The 16,009-nt window shown below is 39.1% G+C and overlaps 1 protein-coding gene across 15 annotated transcripts in view; it reads left to right on the top strand.

Moving 5' to 3' along the window:
* Nucleotides 1-16,009, top strand: part of magi2a (membrane associated guanylate kinase, WW and PDZ domain containing 2a) — a 287,991-nt gene that overhangs the window by 206,604 nt on the left and 65,378 nt on the right. For 10 of the 15 annotated variants that reach the window (XM_048156798.1, XM_048156796.1, XM_048156797.1 and 7 more), the window contains exons 8-10: nucleotides 1-24; nucleotides 3,465-3,599; nucleotides 5,551-5,733. The exon at nucleotides 1-24 is cut by the window's left edge and continues 98 nt beyond it. In XM_048156798.1, the coding sequence (XP_048012755.1) occupies nucleotides 1-24; nucleotides 3,465-3,599; nucleotides 5,551-5,733 (342 nt within the window). The remainder of the gene's footprint in view (nucleotides 25-3,464; nucleotides 3,600-5,550; nucleotides 5,734-16,009) is intronic. The other 5 variants (XM_048156800.1, XM_048156807.1, XM_048156808.1 and 2 more) reach the window with 1 other exon arrangement.

Here is a 16,009-nt window from a genome sequence, read left to right as displayed (position 1 = left end):
TTCCCCTACCTACAGTCTACAGAGGTAAAGTATTACTGATATCTTAAGGTGATTTTAAGGTGTACTAATGCAAATCTGGGTTAAAATTATAGTGTTCTCAACTACCTTATCTTAGGCAACTGATGACATCTTAATAACAATTATCTGCTTATTATCTCCAATGCAATGACATGTTTAACGTCAGATCTGTTGGAATTGTTGATTGAGCCTTGATGTTCATGACTATTATTATATTTCTCTTATGAGCTCAGTGTCTGTCTGTCTCCATAGAAACACATCTAAGCTCAGACGTTGTCTTTGGTAGTGTACCATCTGTGGGTGAACTTATTGTTAAGCATATTACTTCCTTACAGCCAGATCTTTGGAATTATTAGTTTTACTTCACCAAGAAATGAATTCTGTCCATATTTACTCGTGCACATGCTGTTTAAAACCTGTATGGTTTTCTTGGAACACAAAAGGAGAAATTATGAAGACCTGGTCTTTTTTCCCATGCACTTACATTTAGCTGAATTCAAGCTGCAAAAAAAAAAAAAAAAGATGCAAAATCACCAGCATCGCCTCCCCCTCGAGTCATTGAACTGAACCTGAGAACAAATCATTCAAACTGGCTTTGTGAACCAGATCACCCGATTTATTGCCAATATTACACTTGAAATGAACCATTTATTCACAAATAGCTGTGAATTTATTCACAATATAGCACAAATAGCGTTTGACCAATCAACGTACGCTCACGTCACTGATAGTTCCTATAGTGCTGGTTTAGACCCTATTCTGAAATAGGAGCTAATTTAGTTCCCCCAAAAGGAGTTCCTAGAACTAAATTCATTCCTAGTTCCTGCGGTGCAAACACAGCAAAATCTTGATACTTCAGCCAGTAGTTCTAGGAACGATGAAAAGGTTCCTCCAGTGCGAAAGCCCCTTATGACACACAAGTCATATGGACAATTTTATGATTTTGTTGTGCTTATGCTTGCTTTTTAAAGCTTGAAAGCCTTTGTCTCTATTCATTGTAAATGCATGGAGGGAATAAAACAGTATTTCATTCAGAATATCTCCTTTTGTGTTCCATGGAAGAAAGAAGAACATTCAGGTTTGTATGGGCATGACAATGATTAAATAATGACAGAATTTTCATTTTTGGTGAACTAATCCTGTAAATATAGCTGTACAGTCTATTTGAGCTAAGCCTGAGTGCTTCCTGTTTTCTCTGAGAGTCAGTTATCGAATGAGAATGTGTCTCCTTTCAAATGTATGACCTTGGACTGATTATGGTTAGAAGCATTTCTTGTAATAATTCCAGTTTAAGTTTATCAATTCAGCATTGTCATGCTGCTACCCACATAAAAGTAAGGGGCAAAGTTCAGCCAGAAAGGGCGTTAAAAAAGAAGAACTTTCTCTAACTTGTTTCAGTCCATCTTTCAGAGAGAGCATGCTGCACTAGAAACCTCCAACATACCTGCACTATATACTGTATGTGGACACCTGAACACTACATACGTGCTTGTTACACATTTAATTTCAAAACTATGGCTATTAATGAGCTCTCATCAGTTCTCACCTATCTGGGAAGGCTTTCCACTAGATGCTGAATTATGTCTGGAGGGAAATGCTCCTGTTTAGACAAAATAGCATCAGTGAGGTTGTTGTCTCTGTGTTCTAATTCATCCCTAAAGTTTTCGATAGGAGTTCAGGTCTAGTCTTTGAACAGGCCAGTCAAGTTCTTATCAGAATCATTTATATGTCGACTTATATGGTCATACTAGAGTAGCAAATGGCTCTCCACAAAAATGGAAATACTGTATACTGTTAATAAGTGTGTTTACTTAGTTTTGTCTTCATTAGAATTCTAGTCAGACTGATTCATTAGAAGGTGGTGTCCACACCTTAAGCGTGATTTCACCAAGTAGAACATGTTCCTGGATCAACATGCTTGTTGATCCTGGAACAACATTCCAATCAACTAATCAGATTAGAGGGTAGGTTTATAGTTAATGTCAAATTTAGGCTTACAACAAGGGTTAGGGGCTTTTACACCATTCATATTCACCTATAATTTTGCTCTGATTTTAGGGATAAGTTAAGAATAGGGTTAGGTTTACAGGTAGGGATAGGTTTAGGACTGTTTTTGGACAGGAATGTTGTTCCAGGATTTAGGCTTACAACAAGGGTTAGGGGCTTTTACACCATTCATATTCACCTATAATTTTGCTCTGATTTTAGGGATAAGTTATGAATAGGGTTAGGTTTACAGGTAGGGACTAGGACTAGGTTTAGGACTGTTTTTGGACAGGAATGTTGTTTCAGGATCAACAAAAGATGTTGTTCCAGAAACATGTCTTAATTGGAAAAATCTTGGTGACTGCCATGTAGTGTCAGACCATGTGTGCACAAGAGAGAGGTACAGTACCTTGAAATTTAAGCAAAAATGGACAATAGAGGACTGAGAAATCATATGCTTGATATGGATTCTCAGTCTCTCAGATGCTCAGATGTTAAATATGGACAATACAGAGCGTACTTCTTTAATCCATAGGAATACCTCCTTTTTCATTAGTAGATCAACCTTTGTGGTGACTGCAATTTGCCAAGTAGGACATGTTCCTGGATCAACATATTTAGTTGGTACCTAATTACCGTATTCCTAGACACAAACCCTAACCATAACTATCCATAAACCAAAGAAAAAATATAGGATGATAATATTCTTGAGGTTTCAACTCCATCCCTCATAAGGCCATGTGTCCACCAAAGCGTTTTTAGCCAACTGAAAATGCCTAGCTTGAGAGCTCTTCGGCAGTACAGCATTTGATGCGGAATATCCGTGGGAGTGTTACTAGTATCTCATTTCACATACAGTTTGTTTCTGTATTGTTTCTATATAAAAATGTCAATAGAATGTAAAGTATTTGCTCTTGCTCTTTGTTCCGTTATTATGCTTGTTGTTGCCATCTGTTACAGCATGAAATAGATGCTCAGCGCCTTGTTACATGCCTGGTGTTTTAAAAACGTGGCGGTCCCATTGAAAACAATTGGAAAAATACGCTAGACTCTGGGAAGAAATGCTTTGGTGGACACACTGCCTAACCCCTAAATTTAGCACTATAATCTCATTGTTGGGAATGTTCTTCCAGGACAACTTGGCAAAATCACCGTAGATTTCCTGTTAAAATGTAACACATTTATGTCAATAGTACGCCAAGTTTGTATCCTTCAATGCCATTTACAGATTTCCTGTGTGAGTGGAGGATGCAACCCCAGTCCTCTTTCTAGCCTTAAACTCTAAAACCAGATTATTCACAGTTGTTCCAGGACCAACAAGAGTGTTCAACTTGACAAAATCACTCTAGTTTTTCTTTTCAAATGTAACACTACTATGTCCGTAGTAGACATACCTTATATCTTTCAATGACATTTCTTGATTACCTGTGTGAGTTGAGGGTTTTTGTTCTTTGTAACAGTGGAGGAGAGCCCCTCCTCTGCCACCCTACCAAGGGCCAGACTGGCATATGTGGGTCCCGCACCCGAGCGCTCTCACAGTCTCACTGACCTGTCCGAGGCACCCCTGTACCGGGCCGGTGTGTTTGGACTTCATGGTACGTCCCTAGACCGGTGCCCCCTTTGTGCAAGGGGAGACTACAGCAGGAGTCAATTCGCCTGGCCTGTTTTTGCATAGTCCTTAAGTCCTTTTAAGGAACAATCTCTCAGTTTCAGTGGAGCCAGTGGAGACTTTTTGTTGGCTTTTCATTTTTTGGTTTTGTATTTTACTTTTTGCCTGTGCTTCCAGGACACATATGAGTACACCTACCCTGCTGAATAGACTAGCATAACTGGTCTCCATCATATGTTTGGGATGCTGGTTTATAACAAATGGCTATTGTTTCCATAAGCCAAGTAACCACTGCATGATATGGTTTGGTACGCCTCGATACGGCTCACTTTTTGGCGCTTTTCCACTGCATGGGACAGCTTGGTATGGAACGGTACGGCTCGCTTAAAGGGATAGTTCACTCAAAAATGAAAATGTGATATTTATCTGCTTACCCCCAGGGCATCCAAGATGTAGGTTACTTTGTTTCTCCAGTAGAACACAAATGATGATTTTTAACTCCAACCGTTGCCGTCTGTCAGTCGTATAATGCATTGCAATGGGAACTCCATCTATAAGAGTAAAAAAAACATGCACAAACAAATCCAAATTAAACCCTGCGGCTCATGACGACACATTGATGTCCTAAGACACGAAACGATTGGTTTGTGCAAGAAACCGAATAGTATTTATAATTTTTTTTACCTCTAATATACCACTATGTCCAACTGCCTTGAGAATCCGGTTGGTGAGGTCTGAAAACGCGCTCTGATGCCGGAAGTGATCTCTCGCGTGTATATGTCAATAAGTGCGAGCGATCACTTCCGGCATCAGAGTGCATTCAGACCTCACACACCGGATGCTCAAGGCAGTTGGACAAAGTGGTGTATTAGAGATAAAAAATTATATAAATACTGTTCAGTTTCTTGCACAAGCCGAGTCGAGTAGAACCACGCCGCGGAAAAGCCATTAGTGCCCCAAAATCCTCTCTGAAGACGTCATGCAAACATGATACATCAAGCTTTTCATGATGCGATCAACTCCTAATAGACAAAATTAAGTCCCGCTCTTAATTTTATTCTCATTGAGTACGCTAATTCTCTCTGAAAATGTCTGATTACAGAGGTAAAATGAGTTGCGTATGCTATTTTGTGTTGACTTTAAAACCATCCAGACAACCTACAAACTTTGCCCATCCATATTTTCTATTTTAACCAACAAGACTACCTCGGTCAACCAGCCGCTCCAGCTTTGCGCTCGTCCATCAGGTAGATCAGCACCAAACAACCATGGATCGGCACAGAATTTCATGCTGGTCTTTCAGCAGGGTATCTGAACCGACTATTGTCCCTAACAAACGCATGGCAGAAACTGCTAAAAGGCTAGATTTGGCCTAGATGATGGTGAAAAAATCAAATAAGAAAATAAGATTGAGTGACTATGGCTAGCATTTTGTAACTTCATACTGTGTACTGAAGTAGGCATCTCTTCAGTTTCGAAGAAGCAGCTCTTCAGTACAAAGGTCCTTGATGGTGTGCAATTACGGCGAAACGGCTTCTCCAGAACAGTTTTCGAGACTGCCTTTCTCCACTCTGAGAGAGCAGAAGAACCGCTCTGCCTGTGCTGGTTCTTCTCCTGGCTTTTTTTTTGCTTAAGTCTTGGCTGTCATGTGAGATGGCCCTGGACAAGGCTAAACACTGTTAAGTGTAACATTGGAGTATGCCTAAAGAGCCAAAAGTGAGGTTTGAGCAAAAAACAAGCCATCATGTCCCACTCTGCTCTTGTATGTTTGGCTGTAAGCAGAGCGCTTGGCCTTCTACCCACAATTCCCCAGTGTGATGTGATCTGCTGCTTTTGATGGGTTTGGAGTGGCTTTTACAAAGTAACCCATTAATTTCTGGATATCTTCTGCTTGATTACAATCTCATGTTTCTATCTGCGTTTCTTCACCCTGGCAGAGAAGCCTCTGTTCACGCGGGACCCTACGCAGCTGAAGGGCAGCTTTCTGTCTACAGCCCTGCAGAAAAGCAACATGGGATTTGGCTTCACTATCATCGGCGGTGATGAACCGGATGAGTTTCTACAGGTCAAAAGTGTCATACCGGACGGGCCTGCTGCACAGGATGGGAAAATGGCTACAGGTAAACACACACACATACACACTTGCAGGTCAATGTTTGAACTGCGCTAATGTGCTATTCTCACTCAAACAGAGCTCTCAGCTGGCCAGTCTCTCTCAATCTCTGTTTGCGCCCACTCTACTGACAAGGTTACGGTGTGAATCTGTAATTTTATTGGTTGATGGTGCGTTAGGGACATCCAGGGGTTAAAAGCATTTACGGACAGTGTATTTATTGGCTTTGTGTGTTATCCACAGCAGGGCATGTGTCCATTAATCACAGTGGGACTTTATAAACCCTGCAACTCCAGTCCAGCTTAGTGGAAGTGTGACTGCGGCAGCATTACTCACACACACACATACATCAGCAGTGAAATATCTCGTACATTCAGAGGGACCCGCAGTGCAGAGTTCAGAATATAGTCAATGCGTCTCCCATGATGCTGCTTTATTGAAATATTGTTGTTGGAAATTATCCTCTCTGCTCCTTTCCTCTCCTTTCTGCTCCTCTCTTCCACCCTTCACGCTCCCTCTGGACTCCTTGTCCTACTTGTGCTGCTTCTCAGTCACACACACACTCAGACAGTGCTCTGGAGGAGCTTCGGGTCTACGCCAGTGTGAAATATTCAATTCTGCTGGAGTACTCAGAAAACGTGTCCTGCTGTGGACACAAACGTCCTGCTTTGCACATTGACATATAGTACAATACATAACCATCACCAGTATTGGGAAATGTAACTTTTGAAGACCCCATGTAATCAAAATTTGAGTTTTGTTGATTTTAGTCCATGTATGTTAGCTTTGAGGCTAATCTGTATGCTAATGTGCCTTGAAATGTTGATTAAAATTCACCTCAGCCAATAAAAACCTGACTAAAATATTAATGACTCATCCTGTACTACACAGATCCACACAAGTCCAATCAGAGAATGTCCCTCTACCAAGTTGCAGCTGACTAGCTAGTAGCAAATTTGGCACAATTAGCGATTCCATATTATTCACACTAATTTATCAGTACTGCTCACTTAGTTTTGTTGTGGCCGCAACATATGAACTTGTGAGTTGTATGTAGTGAGCACAAGATATTATTTTGAGGACATGAAAGGTCATAAAATCCTTTTTTCATGGCCTCAAGATCTTGAATTGAGGGAACAGCATCCGTTTAGCATTGCCTTTAAAGGATTAGTTTACATTCAAATTAAAATTTCCTTGACAATTTACTCATCCCCATCTCATCCAAGATGTTCATGTCTGTCTTTCTTCAGTCGAAAGAAATTAAGGTTTTTGATGAAAACATTCCAGGATTTTTCTCCATATAGTGGACTTTAATGAAGCCCAGACGGTTGAAGGTCAAAATTACAGTTTCCAGCGATCCCAGACGAGAAATAAGGGTCTTATCTAGAGAAACCATCACTCATTTTCTAAAAAAAAATTAAAATTTTATACGCTTTAACCATAAATCTTCTTCTTCTTCTCTATTTGAATTCCAGCAGTGTAGACACTGCTAAGTGTATTACTGCCCTCCTCAGGTCAAAGTTTGAACTAAATTGTCAATATGCTATATATGCTATATGCTATAATATGCAATATGCTATATAAACAATTAGTTCAAACCTGTGGAGGGCAGTAATACACTTAGCAGTGTCTACACTGCCAGAATTCTAATAGAGAAGAAGAAGAGAGCTAGTTCAAGATGAGCATTTATTGTTAAAACGTATATATATATATATATATATATATATATATATATATTTTTTTTTTTTTTTTTTTTTTTTTTTTTAGAAAATGAGTGATCGTTTCTCTAGATAAGACCCTTATTCCTCGTCTGGGATCGTGTAGAACGTTTTGAAGCTGCAATGAAACTTTAATTTTAACCTAAAACCATTTGGGCTCCATTGAAGTCCACTATAAGGAGAAAAATCCTGGAATGTTTTCATCAAAAACCTTAATTTCTTTTCGAGTGAAGAAAGAAAGACATGAACATCATGGGTGACATGGGGGTGAGTAAATTATCAGGAAATGTTCATTTTAAAATGAACTCATCCTTTCAGCAAACAGACCTACATAACCTACATTTTTTAATTTTGAATTAGGAATGACAAAAAATGCTGTTTATATTACAATTCAGATGCCAGATATCATTAAATCATTGCAATTCATTAAATTGTTGACTCAACTGATTCATTAAAACACTGAATGAAACAATAGATGTGAAAGAAGTTATTTGTTTATAAGACTGATTCAAAAACACAGATTCATTCAAGAACGAAATTATATTTTACCACTAATTATATTTTCAGAATTATCCTTACTAATATATTACTGACTAGACCAACTAAAATTGAATATGATAATATACACCGATTAGGCATAACATTATGAGCACTGACAGGTGAAGTGAATAACACTGATTATACACATCACGGCACCTGTTAGTGGGTGGGATATATCAGGCAGCAAATGAACATTTTGTCCTCAAAGTTGATGTGTTAGAAGCAGGAAAAATGGGCAAGCATAAGGATTTGAGCGAGTTTGTGTCAAATTGTGATGGCTAGATGACTTCAGAGCATCTTTAAAACTGCAGCTCTTGTGGGGTGTTCCCGGTCTGCAGTGGTCAGTATCTATCAAAAGTTGTCCAAGGAAGGAGCAGTGGTGAACCGGCGACAGGGTCATGGGCGGCCAAGGCTCAGTGATGCACATGGGGAGTGAAGGCTGGCCCATGTGGTCCGATCAGACAGACGAGCCACTGTAGCTCAAATTGCTCAAGAAGTTAATGCTGGTTCTGATAGAAAGGTGTCAGAATACACAGTGCATCGCGGTTTGTTGTGTATGGGACTGCATAGCCGCAGACCAGTCAGGGTGCCCACCCCCTTTTTTTTCTTTTGCGTTATCACTTTAATCCTTTTTTTAATAAAAAAACATGGATAATTTAACGCTATTAAATGTAACCATAAGAAATCTTAAAATGAATATCTATTTTTCATAATGTACATTATAACGTGAAGTTTAAATAGACTAATTAGACAGCATTTAAAATGATTAATTTAGTATTTTATGTTTAATTTATTTATACAAAAATAGTATAGAAATTTAATATTGGCCATTTTTCCATAACAAGAAAATAATTATTGGTTAATATTTACTAGTTTTGAATATACACCATTATACAAGAGTTACATTTTCAAACAATTAATGTGTTACTTTTCTATTCATTAGTGGTGTTTGCTAAGGCAAATCACATTATTAATATTACTCATATTTTTGATACTTACAAGATAACACTCACCAACACAATAATCATAACTCTATAAAACCTCATCCCCAAATTAATGTTAATGTGACATAAACGTGACATGTATTCCTCTCTCTCCTGTACTCCTGGCTAAGTGCTTCCTTGATAAATTAAAGCTATCATGCAGAGTGCTGGGATTTGCTGCGTGACATGCTTCACTTCCTTCGTCTTAGAGCCCTGTCATCCACACCATCCACGCCCACTATAGATGCCTCTGCGACGCTGATGTTTGCTCTGCCCCTCACAGCTGTGCCTGAGTCCTCTCATAAAGAACTTAACAAGCAGATAATGAGTTGAATCAGGTGCACCAGTGTGCTGCTGAGGGACAGGAAGCACTCAAGTCATATGCCTCCTGGAGGATCTCTGCATTTGATGTTTAGAGCTTAATTTGTGTAGGATGTCTATTGTTTCTCAGCGGCGATGTTTAGGGGATTGTGTATGTATTGATTGTGTTTGTTTAGAATGCCAGTCACAGAGCAGTGCTCCTTTGGGTTTCCATGCATGCACAGACAAAAGATGTCTCAGACACTGGTTCTCAAAGCACCTCTTCTGTTGTCCTGCTGTCATTAGTTTTATGCAGCCTCTTTAGAACAAGACTGAAGTTCAGCTGTAGAGTTTATATATATATATATATATATATATATATATATATATATACAGACGTGGACAAAATTGTTGGTACCCTTGATAAATATGATCAAAATTTACTGTAAAAATAAATCTGCATTGTTTATCCTTTTGATCTTTAATTCATAAAATTAGCAAAAATCTAACCTTTCATTGAAGGAAAAGAATTGAAAGTGGGGGGGAAATCACATGTATTTCTCCAAAACACATCGGCCACAATTATTGGCACCCTTTTATTCAATACCTTTTGCAACCTCCTTTTGCCAGGATAACAGCTCTGAGTCTTCTTCTATAATGCCTGATGAGTTTGGAGAACACCTGACAAGAGATCAGAGACCATTCCTCCATACAGAATCTCTCCAGATCCTTCAGATTCCAGCTCCATGTTGGTGCTTCTTCTCTTCAGTTTACTCCACTCATTTTCTTTAGGGTTCAAGTCAGGGGACTGGGATGGCCATGGCAGAAGCTTCATTTTGTGCTCAGTGACCCATTTTTGTGTTGGTTTTGATGTTTGTTTTGGATCATTGTCCTGATTGAAGATCCAACCACGGCCCATTATTGGATTTCTAGCAGAAGTGGTCAGGTTTTGATTTTTTATCTGTTGGTATTTGATAGAATCCATGATACCATGTATCTGAACAAGATCTCCAGGACCTACAGTAGAAAAATAGGCCCACAACATTAAAAATCCAGTGTTATATTTAATTGTGGGCATGGATACTTTTTATCCATGTGTGCACCAAACCCATCTGGTGGGTTTGCTGCCAAAAAGCTCTTTTTTTAGTTTCATCTGACCACAGAAGCCGGTCCCGTTTGAAGTTCCAGTCTTGTCTGACAACTGAATATGCTGGAGATTGTTTCTGAATGAGAGCAGAGGATTTTTCTTGAAACCCTCCCGAACAACTTGTGGGGATGTAGGTGCTGTTTGATCATTTTTTTTAAGGCTTTCTGAGACTTAAAGACTCAACTAATCTCTGCAATTCTCCAGCTGTGATCCTTGGAGAGTCTTTGGCCACTCAAATTCTCCTCCTCACCGCGCATTAGGATGATTTAGTCACATGTCCTCTTCCAGGCAGATTTGTAACATCTTTAGTTGATTGGAACTTCTTAATTATTGCCCTGATAGTGGAAATGGGGATTTTCAATGCTTTAGCTATTTTCTTACAGCCACTTTCTATTATTGAAGTTCAACAATCTTTTGCTCACATCAGAACTATATTCTTTGGTTTTACTCATTGTGATGAATGATTAAGGGAATTTGGCCTTTGTGTTTCCTCATGTTTATACTCCTGTGGAACAGGAAGTCATGGCTGGACAATTTCACATTCATGATCACCCTGGTGTGCTAAAAAAAAAAAAAAAAAATGAATGGGAATATACTTCAGAGATATTTTACTCATAAAAAATTCTAGGGGTGCCAATAATTGTGGCCAATGTGTTTTGGAGAAAAATATTTATTTCATAATGTGATTTCCCCCACCTTCAATTCTTTTCCTTCAATGAAAGGTTAGATTTTTAAATAACAATAAATAGAAATAAACAAAAAATAGATTTACTTAAATAATTAATATGTTGAATGAATCATTTGAATAGATTAATTGGAACTGATTTTATTATCTGATTCATTGAAATTAATCAAACATACTGTACATTTTGCTATTTAATGTTAAAATCAGACAGCCATTTAATATATCTCTATTCAAGTCATAAAAAAGGCGAATATATATATATAAACCAGCCCTGGTTTGAACTTTTACACTTTTACAGCCTTTTATTATCCAGTGTCATCATACACAAGCATATTCTAAAGAAGAACAGGAGAAGAATATGACACAATACAAGACAGAGTATGTTTCAAATTCATTTCTAAGCTTTAATCTGTGAGCTGTTAAAAATATCCCTGACACTATAGAGGTAAGCTTGAATTTTAAGTGGATGATAATATCTTGTTTGTAGGAATGTAGTGATCTGCTTTGCCCTGTGGGGCTTTGGCCCAGATTGATGCTGACATAAAGTTAGATGCGAAGCAGTGAGGTCACACCGATATCATTTGCTCTCTGGAAGCATGTGAAATTATCGATTGGAACACCAGAGGCTCTAGGCAAATGTCGATCGTATTTACCGAGATTAATTAAAATTTCTACACACAAAAGTCAGGAGGGGACAAGCCTATCGATAGACGTATACAGCACTGCATGAAAAGTCTCCAGGAAACCAGTAGCACAACCAGGCCTGGCCCACCCAATCTGAAGCTCGACCCACCCTGGCCCAACGCCAAATAACTGATTTCAATGTTTCAGCTGCAGATTTTGAGAGGGATAATGTTTTTCGGCGGCTTAGCGGCAAATTCTGCTTGTTATTTAGAAATAAGTCTCTTTTTTTTCAGTTCAGACAGGACACTTTGGCAAGTTACTTGAGTTTATTGAACACAGTTATCTTTGGCGGTATGGTTCCTTATGGGGGTTCTTGCTCCAAAATTAATTGAACCATCAACTTGGAAATACATAGAAAATTAAGACACTTAGTAATGTCTTTAAAAGCGAACATGGTAATCGTGTAGATATGGCAGTGGGACGTCTATACTGTAGCTTGGTTATGAGGATGAGTGTCTCTCAGCAGTGAGGTCCATGCCAGCCAGGACTTGAAAGCCTTAGAGATCTGAAACAATAGAAGATGACAACCAGAAGGTGCATAGTGATATGCTCATGCTTATAATGGGGAGGGAGGGAGGGTTGCGTGCAGTTTGAGCATACTTACTGAGCAGCAATGCCACGTATATATGTCCCATGTCTAATAGGAGAATGGTAGTGATTGGGGCGATTGACAGCTGACCGCGTCAGCTGGTCGCAGCACTATGCCTACGTGGCCTGACTGAACTAATGCTGCGCTCGATTTTTAGGGCCCTATCATACACTCTGCACAATGAGTGCTAAGACGAACCTGTAAGACGTTGTTTAAATAGGAAATGCATTTGCGCCCATTTGTGCACCCATTGTTGGTGCATTCCCACACAGCAAAAGGACTCCACGGCGGATCGGCCGCGGAGGTATCACGGCTTCCGGAACGTATCCGCGAACGGACCCGTATCGGTCCACTTGCGCGCAGTGACGGATCCGCAACGAAGGCGGATTGCTGACCCGTTGTGGCTCCGCGCTGCATCCGCGATTAAAACCTTACCTCCGCGGCGGGTCCGTTTGGGACCCGCAAATTGATACAACCGTTACAGTAAAGGCGTGTGCGCGTCAGCGGATCCGACATGGGTCCGTTCAGGATCTGCTGATCTGCTGACAGTAGAATTTACGGTGCTGCCCGGAGGCGGAGCTGATCCTCTCGGCGGTGCCAAAACGAATGTGACAGTCACGCGGGTTTGGCGACTTGAATGCGGATCCCCCTAGGAGTCTCCTGCTGTGTGGGTTGATATTTTGAGGCAGTTGAAATACACTGCGCCATTGACCAACTGAAACCTAGTCTAAAATCAATGGCGCAATATTTGTTTTATTTAGTAATATGCGCCTATAGACAGGAGCACGACGCATGTACACTCTGCTTATTACACACACAGGGACACGCAGCAGCACACATTTTTAAATCTTAAAAATAAAAGGATTCCTCTCTGGAGAAGCGTTCAGTTTTTCCGCTTGCAAATTCCGCCATGTAAATAGCGAATCCACCATGGAGCGAGCAGCACACATTTTTAAATCTTAAAAATAAAAGGATTCCTCTCTGGAGAAGCGTTCAGTTTTTCTGCTTGCAAATTCCGCCATGTAAATAGCGAATCCACCATGGAGCGAGCTCAACTGGCTTTTAAAGGGAATCGGAGATGAGACTCTGCTTGTTTTATTGCACGTTATGCCCAAAACACACCCATTACTCATTAAGAGAATAGGGACAGCCCTTTTAGACCATACACCAGGCGCGCTGAGCATTTTTCCCATCGTTAAGCTAGCAAAAATGGATTCGGACACACCCTTTAGACCATGCGCTTAGATCGTTAAAATAGGCCCTTTGGTATTCAAATGATTTTAAACCGTTCAAGCGCGATAAGACATGAAAGAGAACTTGCACGCTGTTTTCTCTGCTCATACACCCAATGCGCACAGAGAGTGCCGGGTCTAAACAGTTCTCTTTCACGTCTCATATGTTCACGCCTCATTTCTTTAGTGAGAATGATAATTTCTCTAAATTTTGCGATCTGCAGAGTTTTGAGCACTCTCTCACTGCCATCAGCCTAAAGAATTATTATATAGTCTATATAGTATTTAATGAAATTACATTAGAAATATCTTATTAAATTACAGAAAAATTAGGAGTAATCCCTCACTTTACATTTTTAAAAGGAACAGTAATTAAATTACAGTAATTAATTAATTAGTTAGTGATGCATTACACCCAACAGTGATTATGCAATTATAATTGCAGTGTAAATCCAATCATGCCACATCTGAGCTGCATTTAACAGTAAGTATAAATACAAAGATGGATTTTGTTGATACTAATTTTATTTGATTGGTAATAGCCATCAGATTGAATGAAATTCAATCTGACACAAAAACACAGATATGACAATACATTTTAAAATACTGTTCATCTCTGGTTTTATTGTTCAGTGTTATTTCAGGGTTTTGATCTTCTCTCATCTGAGAGAGCGCATCCTATTTTATTGTATTTTAATGACTAATTAATATTACCTCTAAACTTTGACTAGGCTAGGCATGTTGCATATAAATTTTTCTAGGAGCCTCAAAGAATATTTTAATTTTTGTGTATTTTGTGCTACTCCATAATGATGTTCTAGTTGAGGTCATTTGCAGTGTCAGTACAGGGCCCAAACATAAACTCATGCCCAGGGTCCCCCAGCCCCCTAAGTCCTTCCCTGATTGAATTTATCTGTGCTATCACTTGTAATTTGTTCATTTGTTATAACATAAAATTATGGGGGGAAATAATTAAAAATAAAGTTAAAACTCTGGGCCAACCAGGAATTTCACTTGGCCCACCAAAGTTGAAGCCAGGCCTGGGCACAACAGACACACTGTGTTAGACCCACAAATACATTCGCCACATTTGCTGGAATCATCTAATTTCATAATAATTGCATTTCTAATATTTAATTCATTGTCAGCATTCAAAGATGGAGGGGAAAGGCTATATTAGGCCCGACGCATATGTTAATGCAAACATGCATCAAACGTTAATGCAAATGTTTTCACTACACAACCTCAATTTCACATTACAGGCAAATTGAATGAGTGAACAATCACTGAAAGGAATGGTAAACTTCTTTATAAAAGAAAAGCGAAGATCACAATTAAGGCTTGAGGCATGGCGACTCTTTAGGATTTGGGGAAGGATTGAGTAGGTCCCTCAAATTGTTCCTTCAAATTGGTGCGCTGTAATTGTCACAGTTGCCAGGGGAGACGACATGAATAAATATTGGATGACTAAAATCGTGGCAAATTGGGGAAAGTTTTTCACCCTGATTAAAGAAACTGTTCTCATTGGGATTTTTGTTTTCCCTTATAACTCTGTTCCAAAACCTAGTGAGCTTTTTCACCCACTGATTCCTTTTTGTTGGGCAAAACATTTGATTTGGAACATTCTACACAGGCAGCGAGCCACACAAATAGCGTTTCTTATGTGAAGCACACAGGAGATTTGACTCCTCTGGTCCAAAAAATCCTAAAGGAGTTCTAATGAAATTTAATGATTAGTTGGAAGCAATCATAAACCGTTCTAATGAGATATTAACTCAAGAATCAACATAAGAATTAAAAAATCGAATATTCTGGTGGGAGAAATACACTGAAATAAATTAAAGGATTAGTTCACTTTCAAATAAAATTTTCCTGATAATTTACTCACCCCCATGTAATCTAAGATGTCCATGTCCTTCTTTCTTCAGTCGAAAAGAAATTAAGGTTTTTGATGAAAACATTCCAGGATTATTCTCCTTATAATGGACTTCAGTGGCCTCCAGATGGTTGAAGATCAAAATTACAGTTTCAGTGCAGCTTCAAAGGGCTTTAAACGATACCATACGAGTAATAAGGGTCTTATCTAGCGAAACGATCGGTCATTTTCGAAAAACTGTATATGCTTTATATAAACAAATGATTGCATTCCAAGTGGTTCCGCCAAAAAAAAAAAAGGAAAAAAATGGAACTGGCGCTGCGTTCGTTCCATAAGTAGAATAGGGAAGGAGTGCGTAAACTTTTTTGAAGAATATGAAAGTGGAGTTTTGGCGATCATTTGTTTATATAAAGCATGTACATTTACATTTTTTTTGAAAATGACCGATCATTTCGCTAGATAAGACCCTTATTCCTCGTCTTGGATGACATGGGGTTGAGTCAATTATCAGGAAAATTTTATTTGAAAG

This window comes from Megalobrama amblycephala, linkage group LG14 (genome assembly GCF_018812025.1).
Source record: "Megalobrama amblycephala isolate DHTTF-2021 linkage group LG14, ASM1881202v1, whole genome shotgun sequence".
NCBI lineage: Eukaryota > Metazoa > Chordata > Actinopteri > Cypriniformes > Xenocyprididae > Megalobrama > Megalobrama amblycephala.
Note: the sequence above shows the minus strand (reverse complement) of the source record. Positions and strands in the feature narration are given on the sequence as shown.